The sequence below is a fragment of the Oncorhynchus masou genome, chromosome 17 (genome assembly GCF_036934945.1).
Source record: "Oncorhynchus masou masou isolate Uvic2021 chromosome 17, UVic_Omas_1.1, whole genome shotgun sequence".
NCBI classification, from domain to species: Eukaryota; Metazoa; Chordata; class Actinopteri; order Salmoniformes; family Salmonidae; genus Oncorhynchus; species Oncorhynchus masou.
This window is the reverse complement of record NC_088228.1, coordinates 34,528,585-34,543,228: the sequence shown is the minus strand read 5'-3', so window position 1 is coordinate 34,543,228 and position 14,644 is coordinate 34,528,585. Positions and strand designations below refer to the sequence as shown.

Below are 14,644 nucleotides of genomic sequence, written 5' to 3'. Positions count from 1 at the left end.
GTCCGAAGTTGTAACATGCGTTTCCCAAAAACACCACGCAGAGAGAACGGTCGCTAAGTGCATAGTTGGAGCATGTGTCGATACAGATAGGATCGAAAGAAAGGAAGCGCTGCTCTCGAATCAGCTTTCTTCATTCAAATCTTTCCTTAACATTGTAATTATTTCACAATACTGACAACGGATCAGCTCCAAAAAAACGTAGCACTTAGCTGTTCTACGAGTGGTCTGAGCAAGCCGTTAGTTTCAGAGCGTTTTCAAATGCAACTTTAACAACAATGGTTTGGGGAAACAGCTCTGAAATTTAAAGAAACTCCTACAAAGGTTCTAACGATTAACTTAGCCTAACTTAAGATGCTCTTGGAAACCGGGCCCAGGATGTTGTCTCTGGTTTTGAATCTGAATTTAGAGAAATTAGTTTAAAAACTGAATCTGAGAAGTTGAATGTCACGTTCTGACCATAGTTCTTTTGTGTTTTTCTTGTTTTAGTGTTGGTCAAGACGTGAGCTGGGTGGGTATTCTATGTTGTATGTCTAGTTTGTCTATTTCTATGTTTGCCCTGATATGGTTCTAAATCAGAGGCAGGTGTTAGTCATTGTCTCTGATTGGGAACCATATTTAGGTAGCCTGTTTTTGTGTTGGGTTTTGTGGGTGGTTGTTTCCTGTCTTTGTGTTCTCTGCACCAGATAGGACTGTTTCGGGTTTTGCCACGTTTGTTATTTTGTATTTGTATAGTGTTCACATTACTGTTCTTTTATTAAACATGTTGAACACGAACTGCGTTGCATTTTGGTCCTCCTCTCCTTCGACGGAAGAAAGCCGTTGCAGAACCACCCACCACAACAGGACCAAGCGGCGTGGTGACGGGCAGGAGCAGGAGAGGCAGCGATGTCAGGATTATTGGACTTGGGAGCAGAATCTGGACTATACAGCTTGGGAAGAGATAGACAGGTGGGCGGTCGACCCAGGGAGAGCGCCGGAGCCCGCCTGGGATTTGCCAGAGCAGTGTGAAGAGGGTTACATGAGAATGGAGTTGGCGAAACGAGCACGGCGACGCGGTAGGAAGCCCGAGAGGCAGCCCCAAAAATGTATTGGAGGGTGGAACACAGGATGTGTGGCGAAGCCAGGTAGGAGACCTGCGCCAACTTCCTGTGCTTACCGGAGAGCGAGAGAGACCGGGCAGGCACCGTGTTATGCTGTGGAGCGCACGGTGTCTCCAGTGCAGACGCATAGCCCGGTGGGGTACATACCAGCTCCTAGTATCGGCCGGGCTAGAGTGGGCATCGAGCCAGGTAAGGTTGGGCAGGCTCGGTGCTTAAGAGCTCCAGTGCACCTGCACGGTCCAGTCTATCCAGTACCACCTCCACGCACCAGCCCTCCGATGGCAGCCCCCCGCATCAGGCTTCCTGTGCGTGTCCAGAGCCCAGTACTCCCTGTTCCTCCTCCCCACACTCGCCCTGAGGTGCGTGTCCTCGGTCCAGATCTGCTAGAGTCTCCCGTCTGTCCAGAGCTGCTAGTCTCCCGTCTGTCCAGAGCTGCTAGAGTCTCCCGCCTGTCCAGAGCTGCTAGAGTCTCCCGCCTGTCCAGAGCTGCTAGAGTCTCCCGCCTGTCCAGAGCTGCTAGAGTCTCCCGCCTGTCCAGAGCTGCTAGAGTCTCCCGCCTGTCCAGAGCCGCTAGAGCCGCCAGTCTGCAAGGAGCCGCCAGTCTGCAAGGAGCCGCCAGAGCCGCCAGTCTGCAAGGAGCCGCCAGAGCCGCCAGTCTGCAAGGAGCCGCCAGAGCCGCCAGTCTGCAAGGAGCCGCCAGTCTGCAAGGAGCCGCCAGTCTGCAAGGAGCCGCCAGTCTGCAAGGAGCCGCCAGTCTGCATGGAGCCGCCAGTCTGCAAGGAGCCGCCACACCCGCCAGTCTGCAAGGAGCCGCCAGAGCCGCCAGTCAGTCAGGATCCGCCAGAGCCGCCAGTCAGCCAGGATCTGCCAGAGCCGCCATTCAGCCAGGATCCGCCAGTCAGCCAGGATCTGCCAGAGCCGCCATTCAGCAAGGATCTGCCAGAGCCACCATTCAGCCAGGATCTGCCAGAGCCGCCATTCAGCCAGGGTCTGCAAGGAGCCGCCACAGCCGCCAGTCTGCAAGGAGCCGCCAGAGCCGCCAGTCAGCCAGGATCTTCCAGAACCGCCAGTCAACCAGGATCCGCCAGACCTACCAGTCAGCCAGGATCCGCCAGTCAGCCAGGATCTGTCAGAGCCGCCATTCAGCAAAGATCTGCCAGGATCCGCCATTTAGCCAGGATCTGCCAGAGCCACCATTCAGCCAGGATCTGCCAGAGCCGCCATTCAGCCAGGATCTGCCAGAGCCGCCATTCAGCCAGGATCTGCCAGAGCCGCCATTCAGCCAGGATCTGCCAGAGCCGCCATTCAGCCAGGATCTGCCAGAGCCTCCATTCAGCCAGGATCTGCCAGAGCCTCCATTCAGCCAGGAGCTGCCAGAGCCGCCAGTCAGCCAGGAGCTGCCAGAGCCGTCAGTCAGCCAGAAGCTGCCAGAGCCGTCAACCAGCCTGAGCTATCTCTCAGTCCCGAGCTGCCCCTCAGTCCCGAGCTGCCCCTCAGTCCCGAGCTGCCCCTCAGTCCCGAGCTGCCCCTCAGTCCCGAGCTGCCCCTCAGTCCCGAGCTGCCCCTCAGTCCAGTGGGGCCCTTTGTTAGGGTTCCTAGGCCAAGGTAGGCGGCGAGGGTCACCACTCAAAGGACGCTAAGGAGGTGGACAAAGACAATGATGGAGTGGGGTCCACGTCCAGAGCCAGAGCCGGAGCCGCCACCGCCACCGCGGACAGATGCCCACCCAGACCCTCCCCTATAGGTTTAGGTGGTGTGGTCGGAGTCCGCACCTTGGGGGGTACTGTCACGTTCTGACCATAGTTCTTTTGTGTTTTCCGTGTTTTAGTGTTGGTCAGGACGTGAGCTGGGTGGACATTCTATGTTGTATGTCTGGTTTGTCTATTTCTATGTTTGGGCCTGATATGGTTCTGAATCAGAGGCAGGTGTTAGTCATTGTCTCTGATTGGGAACCATATTTAGGTAGCCTGTTTTTGTGTTGGGTTTTGTGGGTGGTCGTTTCCTGTCTGTGTTCTCTGCACCAGATAGGACTGTTTCTTTCGGGTTTTGCCACATTTGTTATTTTGTATTTGTATAGTGTTATCGTTCTTTTATTAAACATGTTGAACACGAACTGCGCTGCATTTGTGTCCTCCTCTCCTTCGACGGAAGAAAGCCGTTACATTGAATATATTAAACTTTGATTAACTTGAAATTATGGTTTTTAAACTTGACAATAAATGCAATATCTAACATATTTTAACTGAATATATAAAATATTGAGTTAGAATATTCAATCAAATTTACATTTTATTTTAAAACTGAATGCAACACTCATTCAATTATTTTTAAAATCATGAAATACAAGTTTTATTTGTGCATTAAACATTCAACATTCTTTAATTCAAATGCAATATCCTAATACAATTTCTAAATTATAAAATCCAGATACAATTTATGTTTGCAATGAAATCGCTCCGCACTTGAACTCTATTGGAGGGATGTGACATCATTCTTCCGCAAGAAAATCCATCATTTGGTGTTTAGTTGATGGTGGAAAACGCTGTCTCAGGAGCCGCTCCAGAATCTCCCATAAGTGTTAAATAGGTTGAAATCGGTTGACTGAGACACACAACATTCATTTAATTGATTGGAAATTATTTTGTGGCTTTACATCACTCAATTCCTAATTTTATAATTGGACCCCCTCCTCCCCCATTAATGCTTTTGGTTTGGCCCGGTACTACAAGGCTGTGTTTTGTGAAGGGAAAAAAAACTTTAACACAGCTTGTAAGGAGAACGGAGAAACACGCAATATCTCCTCTCTTTTTCTCTCTCTCTTCTTAACAAACCCTCATATATATATATATATATATATATATATATATATATAGGCTAACTTGGAACAAATAAAATAATGCAGTCAAATTTAACATGGTCAATTCATAACCACTAATAAGATCGATATAGAAAATTATATTTTTTTCAAATGGAGAAAATTTCTATTGCGATGACCTTACTACCTACTAGGTAAAACCAAATGGTCCTTAGTGGTTCAATAATAAAATAAAGTAAGTATTACTTTATTAATGATCACTACATTTTAGTATGTAATTGTTACATAGCTAATAATAATTATTTTATATCAGAAGTAATATGAAGAGAAAGAATAGCTTAGCAGTAAAGGAGTAATGGCAGTTCATTTATTCATTTATTCATTCATTATTCATTCATTCATGTATTAATTCACAGGAAAGGAAGCTATAATTTCACTACACCATTCAGGCAACATGATCGTAGTTATAACAGAATGGAGAGATAGTGGGAGGATGATGAAGGGAGAGGCTCCTTACCTTCTCCTGGTACTGTCGTCGGGATGAGTCCAGGGACTGGATGAGTGCTGTGGCATGGCCTATGAACACAGCATAGCAGGTGGCCCCGACGATCATACTGAGCATGGTGAGCCAGATATCAGACAGGCTCTCCGGGGCCTGCCGACCGTAGCCGATACACAGCATGTGGCTCATCGCCTTGAACACTGCAAACGAATATAGCTCCGACCAGGTGTCATTCTGCAGAAAGACAGAGAAATTAAACAGAAAATATTTTAAATATGGATAAAAGACAGAAGTTACACATTTGGGGAGGAGAGGAGAAGGAATGGAGGAAGTTGGTGACTCAAAGTAAGATACAAAAACGCACAGAGTGAGAGACCGAGGAGGGTAGGAGAGGAGGGTAGGAGATAGAGAGGGCAGAAAATTGAGAATTGGGGACAAACGGGACAAGGAGAGGAAGTTGTATAAATGAGGACTCAGGGGAGATACAGAGAGGGAAAGAGATAGAGAGGACGAGGAGGATAATTAGGGGGGGTGAGAAAGGGGGGGAGAGGGAGTGAAAGAGGGTTAGAGACAGAGAGGGAGAGAGGAATAAAGAAAGGAGAGAGGAAGAAAGAAAGAAGTAGAAAGAATGAGAGAAAGAAAGTGAGACAAAGAGAGAAAGAAAGAGAGAAAGAGAGAGAGAGACAGAGAAAGACAAAGATAGAAGGTTAGAGAGAGAGAAACAAAGAAAGAGAGAGAGATATTGGGGGAATCCTGTGAGGCCTAATCAGTGAGAGGTAGAGGAGGTTCTGAGATTATTTCCACAGAGACTTTAAAGGAAAATTCCACCCAAAAACCTTTGGTATTGTTGGCATTGTCCCAAAATGTTTTGCTTGTCAGCAATCAAGTTTTCAAGATATATTTTGCAAAATGCATCATACGGGGAGGATTTCTGTATTTTTTCAGTTACAAGCAACAAATGACAAGCAACATTTGGGACTATGTCAACAACAGACTAATGAAACAAATACCAACAGTTTTGGGGTATTTTCCTTTACACCACAACAACAACACACACACACACACACACACACACACACACACACACGGTGACATTATGCAACCAATAAAAACAATACTGTGGAGCAGAATTCATTTTTATGCATGTCTATGAGATGGCGCCAATAATTTAAAGGTGCAGAGGTGCAGTATTCCACTCATTTTGTATTACAGTAAGTGTTCTCCAGTCGATTCGAAATATTGCGGTTTGTTTTTGGTACAATCTCAGCAATTTATTGCAGTGAGGGCTGTGTAGTCAACAGAAAATGTCCAGGAAAGAAGCAACTAAAGGCCACGTCCTAAGTCTGGCCAAGTCCCAGTACTTTTGAACAGCTTCCTTTCCTTGCCTCCTCTCCTTGTTTGAATTCTTATTTGAATTGCGTTGACAGCTAAACAGACCTCTACAACCCTTTTACCTGTCTGTTAGTGGAAAGAAAGGTCACAAGGAAAGGAAGCCAGCCAGTCCCACTTCACTCCATACTCCCTCCCCTTGGCCATAACTCTTTGACATTTCCAGATCTGAAGCATCTGGATAGGTATAGGGAGTGCGGTGGTGGAGCTTCAACCATATTGCTAACACTTTACAGATCTGCAAAATATGGATATGGCCAAGGGGAAGGGCTAGGGGGCGAATTGGGACCGGATGATAGTGTTGGAACATAGCCCCTATCCAAGGAGCCTCTGATGTCAACAACACCTTGTGGCCAACTGAGAAGCAGTTCAGTTATCCATTATTCCTACCAAGCACACAATGTTCTGTACTGACACAAAGTCAAGGCCTCCATAGATTCCTTATTTCCCACGCCCTTCTCTACCGCCCACGACACACAGCAGAGCAGAACAGGGAAAGGGTACAGCTAGAGACTGCAGTCAAAATGTTCCACTTCGTCCTGCTCTCCCCTCCAGACTGCATTCAGTGGTGTAGGTTTAAATGTAATCGACTATGATAGAATAGAGAAACATTATTCCCTCCCCAATTAATTGCATATTCAACAACTTACGAAAAAATTGAAGCTGAAATTGGGATTTTATTTAGGAATAAGGCCTGTTTTTCTTTTGAAGCCAGAAGGAGGCAAGTATCAGCTACATTTATGTCTTTGCTAGACTATGGGGATATTTTATATATGAATGCTTCCGCTCAGTGTTTTAAATCAATTGACACTCTTTACCATGGCACTTTGAGATTTATTTTAAACTGCAAAACCCTTATGCACCACTGCACTTTGTATACCAGGGTTGGCTGGCCTTCTCTAGTCACTTGTAGGCTCAGTCACTGGTATACTTTTATTTACAAAGCCATTTTGGGTTTACTACCTTTTTATTTGGGCATTTTTATTGTTCAGAAATGTGGTGGGTACTCTCTTCGTTCGCTGGACTTTATCCTGCTAACTGTTCCAAATGTTTGAACTGAATTTGGTAAAAGGGCACTCTGCGCCATCGTCTTGGAACACCTTAAAAAATACTTTTAAACTGGAAGAACTTGTCCCGATTGGTGTTTTTCAATCACTGATGAAGGATTTTGAGGCTGATTCCCTGACCTGTCAATGTTTTTAATTTTCTGTTTTTTTTATTTTGTTATACTCTTGTGAATTCAATGGTTTTTACTAGATTACTTGTAGTTTTTCATGTTGTCTGTCTGTAATTGTTTGTAATGACTTGCTGCCTATCTTGGCTAAGGCGTTCTTGAAAAAGATATTTTAATCTCAGTGAGCCGTTCCTGGTTAAATAAAGGTTAAATAAAATAAATAAATAATCCATTAAGTAGAACACTGAGCACTAGCTGATCCATATCTAGGATTTTCTGTATTAAATGGTTAGAGTGGAAAGGAGGGACTGTTTTACTCAGGTAATAAAATGGAAGGAAAGAGAGATTCTTAAAATAACCGTTGGATCCACTGCAGGGGCTAAATGGTGGATGTGAAAACAGAAACAGTAGAGTGAAAGAAAGTGAATAATGGATGAATGATGAGCACTTTGGCTTGAAAATAGCCCAGGCAGCTGTGAAAGAGACAGAGTGTCACAAATCCCGCCAAAGATGGTGCCTCTTCCTGTTCGGGCGGCGCTCGGCGGTCGTCGTCGCCGGCCTCCTAGCTGCCACCGATCCCCTTTTCTGTTTCAGTTAGTTTTGTCTGATTAGTTTTACCTGTTTCTTGTGTGGGTATTGTTTTGGGCTATTTAAACCCGGTAGGCCCGCCTGCTTTTGTGCGGGCTTGTTTTTCTGTTCATGGTGTGTGGATTATTGTGGATTCCTTTTACCCGGACAGTTTCGTCCTGTTTGTTAGACTTGGTATTTATGCGCACTTGTGTTTGGTGTGACCGTTACTCTGTTCCTGGAATAAAGATCCACGTTTGAACTAACCCTGCTCTCTGCGCCTGACTCCTCCACCCACTACTCCTAGAAGCCTTTACAAGCCTTTACACCGAGGGAAAGAGAGTGAGTGAGTGAGTGAGTGAGTGAGTGAGTGAGTGAGTGAGTGAGTGAGTGAGTGAGTGAGTGAGTGAGTGAGTGAGTGAGTGAGTGAGTGAGTGAGTGAGTGAGTGAGAAAGAGGAAGTCTCAGGGGTCAACCACACTGGAGCATATAGGATCAAAGTGATACATGTATAAACAATCTGTTCAACTATGAAAGACCTCATAGAACAGATACCTCACCAAGTAAGGCTCCACCTACACTTCCTATGGACTACGGGGAGCTGTTTAAACCAATTTGGTTCTTTCCCATCTGAAAACACTTCAGGGATAGGAGGCTATATGCTCAGGTTTTAAGAGGCTGGCTTGGAAGTACAGTAGTAGGTAGAGGAGAACATGATGTAATTGACGACATCGGGGTCTCCTTGAATCCTTAGGGGCTGTGTCCCAATATTTTAAATGTGTATTTTCTTTGAGACACTCTGATGGCTCACTGTACACAAGTAGTTTGTCCATACCATACATAAGCTATACTCAATTAGTACAATTGATTCCAAGATGGCGTACCAGTTCAGATGTCTTTGTCTTTGTTTTGTCGTGTCCCGTGTATATCTTTTTTTCCTTCGTAAATATTTCGTATATATTTTTTATATGTTTAACCTCAGTTTCAACATACTCTCCTGCAACCCACCTCACCCAATGTGGTATGGATCTGCTATTTTCTATACTTTAGAACCGGAACCCCCAACAGAAGTTAGCCAGCTAACTAGCTACTAGCCAGTAGTCAGCTAACCTTAGCCCGGGCAAGTCCTGCCAGTCTGCACAGCGCGATTCAACCCAGAGCATACCTGACTGCTTTTTCTCCACATCTCCAGGTTCCTACCGCAAGCTCTCAACCTTTTCACTTGGATCATCACAGCTAGATATCTACTATCAGAGTGGCTACCCCCTGGCTAATGTCTCTGTCCTGAAGTAAGCATGGGCCTAGCCTCATGCTAGGCCCATCTCCCGGCTAGCTGAAGAGGCCCATCAGCCACTCCTTGGGCTACAATACATATTTTGCCAATTGGCCTGGACCCCTTTTTCTGCTGACACGGATCCCCGCCGATCCGTTTGGGGCGGCAGGTAGCCTAGTGGTCAGAGAGTTGGACTAGTAACCGAAAGGTTGCAAGATCGAATCCCCGAGCTGATAAGGTAAAAATCTGTCGTTCTGCCCCTAAACATGGCAGTTAACCCACTGTTCCTAGGCCTTCATTGAAAATAAGAATTTGTTCTTAACTGACTTGCTTAGTTAAATAAAGATAAAATAAAAAATAAAAACAATGATGCCTGGTCTACCGACATAATTTGCCCGAGGGATTTCAACAGGCTCCTCCGTCGAGACGTTCCCTGTAGGCCCATCTGCTAGCCTAATAGCCGTGGCCCGCAAGCCACGGCTAGTAGCACTAGAGCATATCGGACTGTTAGCTGAAGAGGACCGTTAGCCAATTTCTTGGGCTACAATACCTATTTTGCCAATTGGCCTGGACCCTTTTACTACATACACGGAGCCCTGCCGATCCAGCACGACTGGTCTGCCGACGTAACCGTCCAAGGGGGCTTCAACAGACTTCTTCCATCGCGACGTCCCGCACTAGACGACCAGTTCTTATACCCTTTAGCCGTACCCTATCCTACTCCTCCTCTGTTCCTCTGGTGATGTAGAGGTTAATCCAGGGCCTGCAGCGCCTAACTCCACTCCCATTCCCCAGGTGCTTTCATTTGTTGACTTCTGTAACCGTAAAAGCCTTGGTTTCATGTATGTTAACATTAGAAGCCTCATCCCTAAGTTGAATTAATTCACTGCTTTAGCACACTCTGATACCCCGGATGTCCTAGCCGTGTTTGAATCCTGGCTTAGGAAGGCCCCCAAAAATCCTGAAATTTCCATCCCTAACTATAACATTTTCTGACAAGACAGAACTGCCAAAGGGGGCGGAATTGCAATCTACTGCAGAGTTCTGTCATACTATCCAGGTGTGTGCCCAAACAATTTGAGCTTCTACTTTACTTCTACTAAAAATCCACCTTTTCAGAAGCAAGTCTCTCACCATTGCCGCTTGTTATAGACCACCTTCTGCCCCCAGCTGTGCCCTGGACACCACATGTGAATTGATTGCCCCCCATCTATATTCAGATCTCGTACTGTTGGGTGACCCAAACTGGGACATGCTTAACACCCCGGCCATCCTACAATGTAAGCTAGATGCCCTCAATCTCATGTAAATTATCAATGAACCTATCAGGTACAACCCCAAATCCATAAACACGGGCACCCTCACAGATATAATACTGACCAACCTGCCCTCTAAACACACCTCTGCTCTTTTCAACCAGGATCTCAGCGATCACTGCCTCATTTCCTGCGTCCGTAATGGGTCTGCGGTCAAACGACCAATCCTCATCACTTTCAAATGCTCCCTAAAATATTTCAGCGAGCAGGCCTTTATAATCTACCTGGCCCGGGTATCCTGGAAGGATATTGACCTCATTCCGTCAGTAGAGGATGCCTGGTTATTCTTTAAAAGTGCTTCTTTCCTGACCATCTTAAATAAGCATGCCCCATTCAAAAAATGTTGAACCAGGAACAGATATAGCCCTTGGTTCCCTCCAAACCTGACTGCCCTTGACCAGCACAAAAATATCCTTTGGCGTACTGCATTAACAACGAATAGCCCCCGCAATATGCAACTATTCAGGGAAGTTAGGAACCAATATACACAGGCAGTTAGGAAAGCAAAGGCTAGCTTTTTCAAACAGAAATTTGCATCCTGTAGCACAAACTCCCAAATGTTCTGGGACACTGTAAACTCCACGGAGAATAAGAGCACCTTCTCCCAGCTGCCCACTGCACTGAGGCTAGGAAAAACTGTCACCACCGAAAACTCCACGATAATTGAGAATTTCAATAAGCAATTTTCTATGGCTGGCCATGTTTTCCACCTGGCTACCCCTACCTCGGTCAACAGCCCTGCACCCCCAACAGCAACTTGCAGCTTTTCCTACACCCAAATCCAGATAGCTTGATGTTCTGAAAGAGTTGCAAAATCTGGACCCCTACAAATCAGCTGGGCTAGACAATCTGGACCCTCTCTTTCTAAAATTATCCACCGCAATTGTTGCAACCCCTATTACTAGCCTGTTCAACCTGTCTTTCATATCGTCTGAGATCCCCAAAGATTGGAAAGCTGCCGTGGTCATCCCCCTCTTCAAAGGGGGTGATACTCTAGACCCAAACTGTTACAGACCTTTTTCCATCCTACCCTGCCATTCTAAGGTCTTCGAAAGCCAAATTAACAAACAGATCCCCCCCGACCATTTCGAATCCCACCGTCCCTTCTCCGGTATGCAATCTGGTTTCTGAGCTGGTCATGGGTGCACCTCAGCCACGCTCAAGGTCCTAAACAATATCATAACCGCCACCGATAAAAGACAATACTGTGCAGCCGTCTTCATCGATCTGGCCAAGGTTTTCGACTCTGTCAATCACCACATTCTTATCGGCAGACTGTACAGCCTTGGTTTCTCAAATGACTGCCTCGCCTGTTTCACCAACTACTTCTCAGACAGATTTCAGTGTATCAAATTGGAGAGCCTGTTGTCCGGATCTCTGGCAGTCTCTATGGTGCTGCCACAGGGTTCAATTCTCTGGCTGACTCTTTTCTCTGTATACATCAATGATGTCGCTCTTGCTGCTGGTGATTCTCCGATCCACCTCTACGCAGACGACACCATTTTGTAAACTTCTGGCCCTCTTTGGACACTGTGTTAACTAACCTCTAGACGAGCTTCAATGCCATACAACTCTCCTTCCGTGGCCTCTAACTGCTCTTAAATGCAAGTACAACTAATTGCATGCTCTTCAACCGATCGCTGCCCACACCTGCCAAGCCCATCCAGCATCACTACAGCATCACTAACTGGACGGTTCTGACTTAGAAGATATGGACAATACAAATACCTAGGTGTCTGTTTAGACTGTAAACTCTCCTTTCAGACTCACATTAAGCACCTCCAATCCAAAATTAAATCTAGAATCGGCTTCCTATTTCGCAGCTAAGCATCATTCATTCATGCTGCCAAACATACCCTTGTAAAACTGACTATCCTACCGATCCTTGACTTCAGCGATGTCATTTACAAAATAGCCTCCAACACACTACTCAGCAAATTGGATGCAGTCTATCACAGTGCCATCCGTTTTGTTATCAAAGCCCCATATACTACCACCACAGCGACCTGTATGCGCTCGTTGGCTGGCCCTTGCTTCATATTTGTCGCCAAACTCACTAGCTCCAGGTCAGCTATAAGTCTTTGCTAGGTAAAGCCCCTACCTTATCTCAGCTCACTGGTCACCATTGCAGCACCCACCTGTAGCACGCGCTCTAGCAAGTATATTTCACTGGTCAACCCCAAAGCCTATTCCTACCTTTGGCTGCCTTTCCTTCCAGTTCTCTGCTGCCAATGACTGGAACGAATTGCAAAAATCACTGAAGCTGGAGACTCATATCTCCCTCACTAACTTTAAGCATCAGCTGTCAGAGCATGTCACAGATCATTGCACCTGTACATAGACCATCTGTAAATAGCCCATCCAACTACCTCATCCCCATATTGTATTTATTTATTTGCTCCTTTGCAGCGCAGTATCTCTACTTGCACATTCATCTTCTGCACATCTATCACTCCAGTGTTTAATTGCTAAATTGTAATTACTTTGCCACTACGGCCTATTTATTGCCTTACCTCCCTAATCTTACCTAATATGCACACAACGTATATAGATGTTTTCTATTGTGTTATTGACTATGTGTTTGTTTATTCCATTTGTAACTCTGTTTTTGCTTTATCTTGGCCAGGTCGCAGTTGTAAATGAGAACTTGTTCTCAACTGGCCTAACTGGTTAAATAAAGGTGAAAAATATATATATTTTAAAACAGTCAACCTCACCGCAAAGGAACTGGGTCACAGCCAACACAGGCAAACAAAAGAACCCAGAACACAGAGATGTATGTTTGCTTTGCGCTGGCACATTGTCATATATTTTCCGTTTCTCAGAACAAAAAGGGGGCCAGGGCTTTGCTTGACCATAATAGGCACCTAAGAGAGAGAGCCAATGAGAGACAATCAACACGTGTAGTTGGGGAGCGATAAGCTGAGCAAATATTAGCAGATATAGTACAGCACGTTATGAAGCCGACAGTCCAACCCTGTCTGCAGCCGCAGGCTCTATTACACTAGCTTGACTGAATTTATAGTGACCAGCCACAGACAGAGACAGCCAGGCCATCTCTCTCTCTCTCTCTCTTTCTGCCCCCCCCCCCCCCCCATGCCTCATCGCTCTCCCTCCATCAAAACCACTGGGAGGAGAACACAACATTGTAATATATTTGTTTAATCTGTGAGCAGAAGGCCAGATATCCTCTTTTCCGAGCCCATTCATTCGCAGCACCAGAGGAAGAGTGGCATCCTTTTTTTCTATCTATCTCTGCCTCTGCCTCGATGATGATGGGGTCTAGTGTGGGAGTCTGGATCCGTTTGTATGGCGTCAGTCTTTTCTCATAAAGCCTTTTTTTGGAAGGGAAACGGCAGCTCTGATGGATATATCTAATAGGGTTACTTGGGTTCCACAGAGGAGCAGTACAGTAGATAAGGCCAGAGAGACACTATTATTATAATATGGAACTACTGAACTCCACATGCAATGTGGTAGAAGCTTAGCCAACCTTTCTCTTTATATGATTAATTTGCTTGCCAATATGCCCTTTATCATATACATAGTCTATACAAAATCTACAGAGTTGTTTGTTCCCATGTTGCTGTTAGTTTCAATATGTTGTTTTCTGGCAAACCCTAGTTCTCCATATGTTAGAATGTATTGGCTTGTGGTACAGCAGGGCTAGGGGAACAAGCTCCAGCTGAACGCTGTTCCCTTAATGAGAGTGGCAGCCCTCTAATTGACAGCCGAAAGATTTAAAGGTGTGCAGCGCTCATTTTGGGGGAGAGCACTCGTCACACGAGGTATTGCTAGGACTGATATGATTAGCAGAGTTTAAGCTGTTGGCTAGTCCTGTTGACTTTGTTTTGTTTTCTACATTTAACATCAGACCCTGTAGAGCTCTGAAAGAGCCAGGATTTAATTAGCCTTTTCTTAATAAAAGCCTCTTTGTTTGCACTGTGCATCTGTCTCCTTTGCCTTTAAATCATTGGTCTAGGAGGTCCGGCATAGGCAGTGTTTTCCAGACCCCAAGGGGTGAACATTTTGTTGTTTTTTGCCCTAGTACTACACAGCTGATTCAAAAAACAAAACGTGCAACCCTTGCGGTCCCGAGGACCGAATTTGGGAAATGCTGTAAAACCCCTTGCACTGTCACATAGCCTCTGCTGTACATTCAGGAACATATGACTTTGGTGGAATTATTCACACAGTCAAAACCAAGACCAGCTAATGGGGCTAGATATGATCTCTTCCTTTGTCTTGCCTCTCTCTCAGACAGTGACAACAAACATATCTAAATCCTTCACTGATTTCAAATGACTGTTTCCACTCGGTACCTGTTGGGGGTCTGATCACAGTTAATTATGCGGCGTTGGATACGGACTCTGAAACTCGAAATTCACTTTAGCCCACCCTGATACTGCATACTAGTCCAATCCCACTAGGCACAGACATCCGCTCAATATCTAGTTTTGATTTACATTTGGTTGAGTTGTTATTCAATGTGAAATAAAGAAATCTCAC

The 14,644-nt window shown here is 45.6% G+C and overlaps 1 protein-coding gene across 1 annotated transcript in view; it reads right to left on the bottom strand.

Annotated features, from left to right (window-relative positions):
• The window catches only part of LOC135558919 (potassium/sodium hyperpolarization-activated cyclic nucleotide-gated channel 2-like), a 69,473-nt gene that overhangs the window by 29,612 nt on the left and 25,217 nt on the right, over nt 1-14,644 (bottom strand). Inside the window, exon 5 of the mRNA XM_064993146.1 lies at nt 4,433-4,651. Coding sequence (XP_064849218.1) covers nt 4,433-4,651 — 219 coding nt within the window. The remainder of the gene's footprint in view (nt 1-4,432; nt 4,652-14,644) is intronic.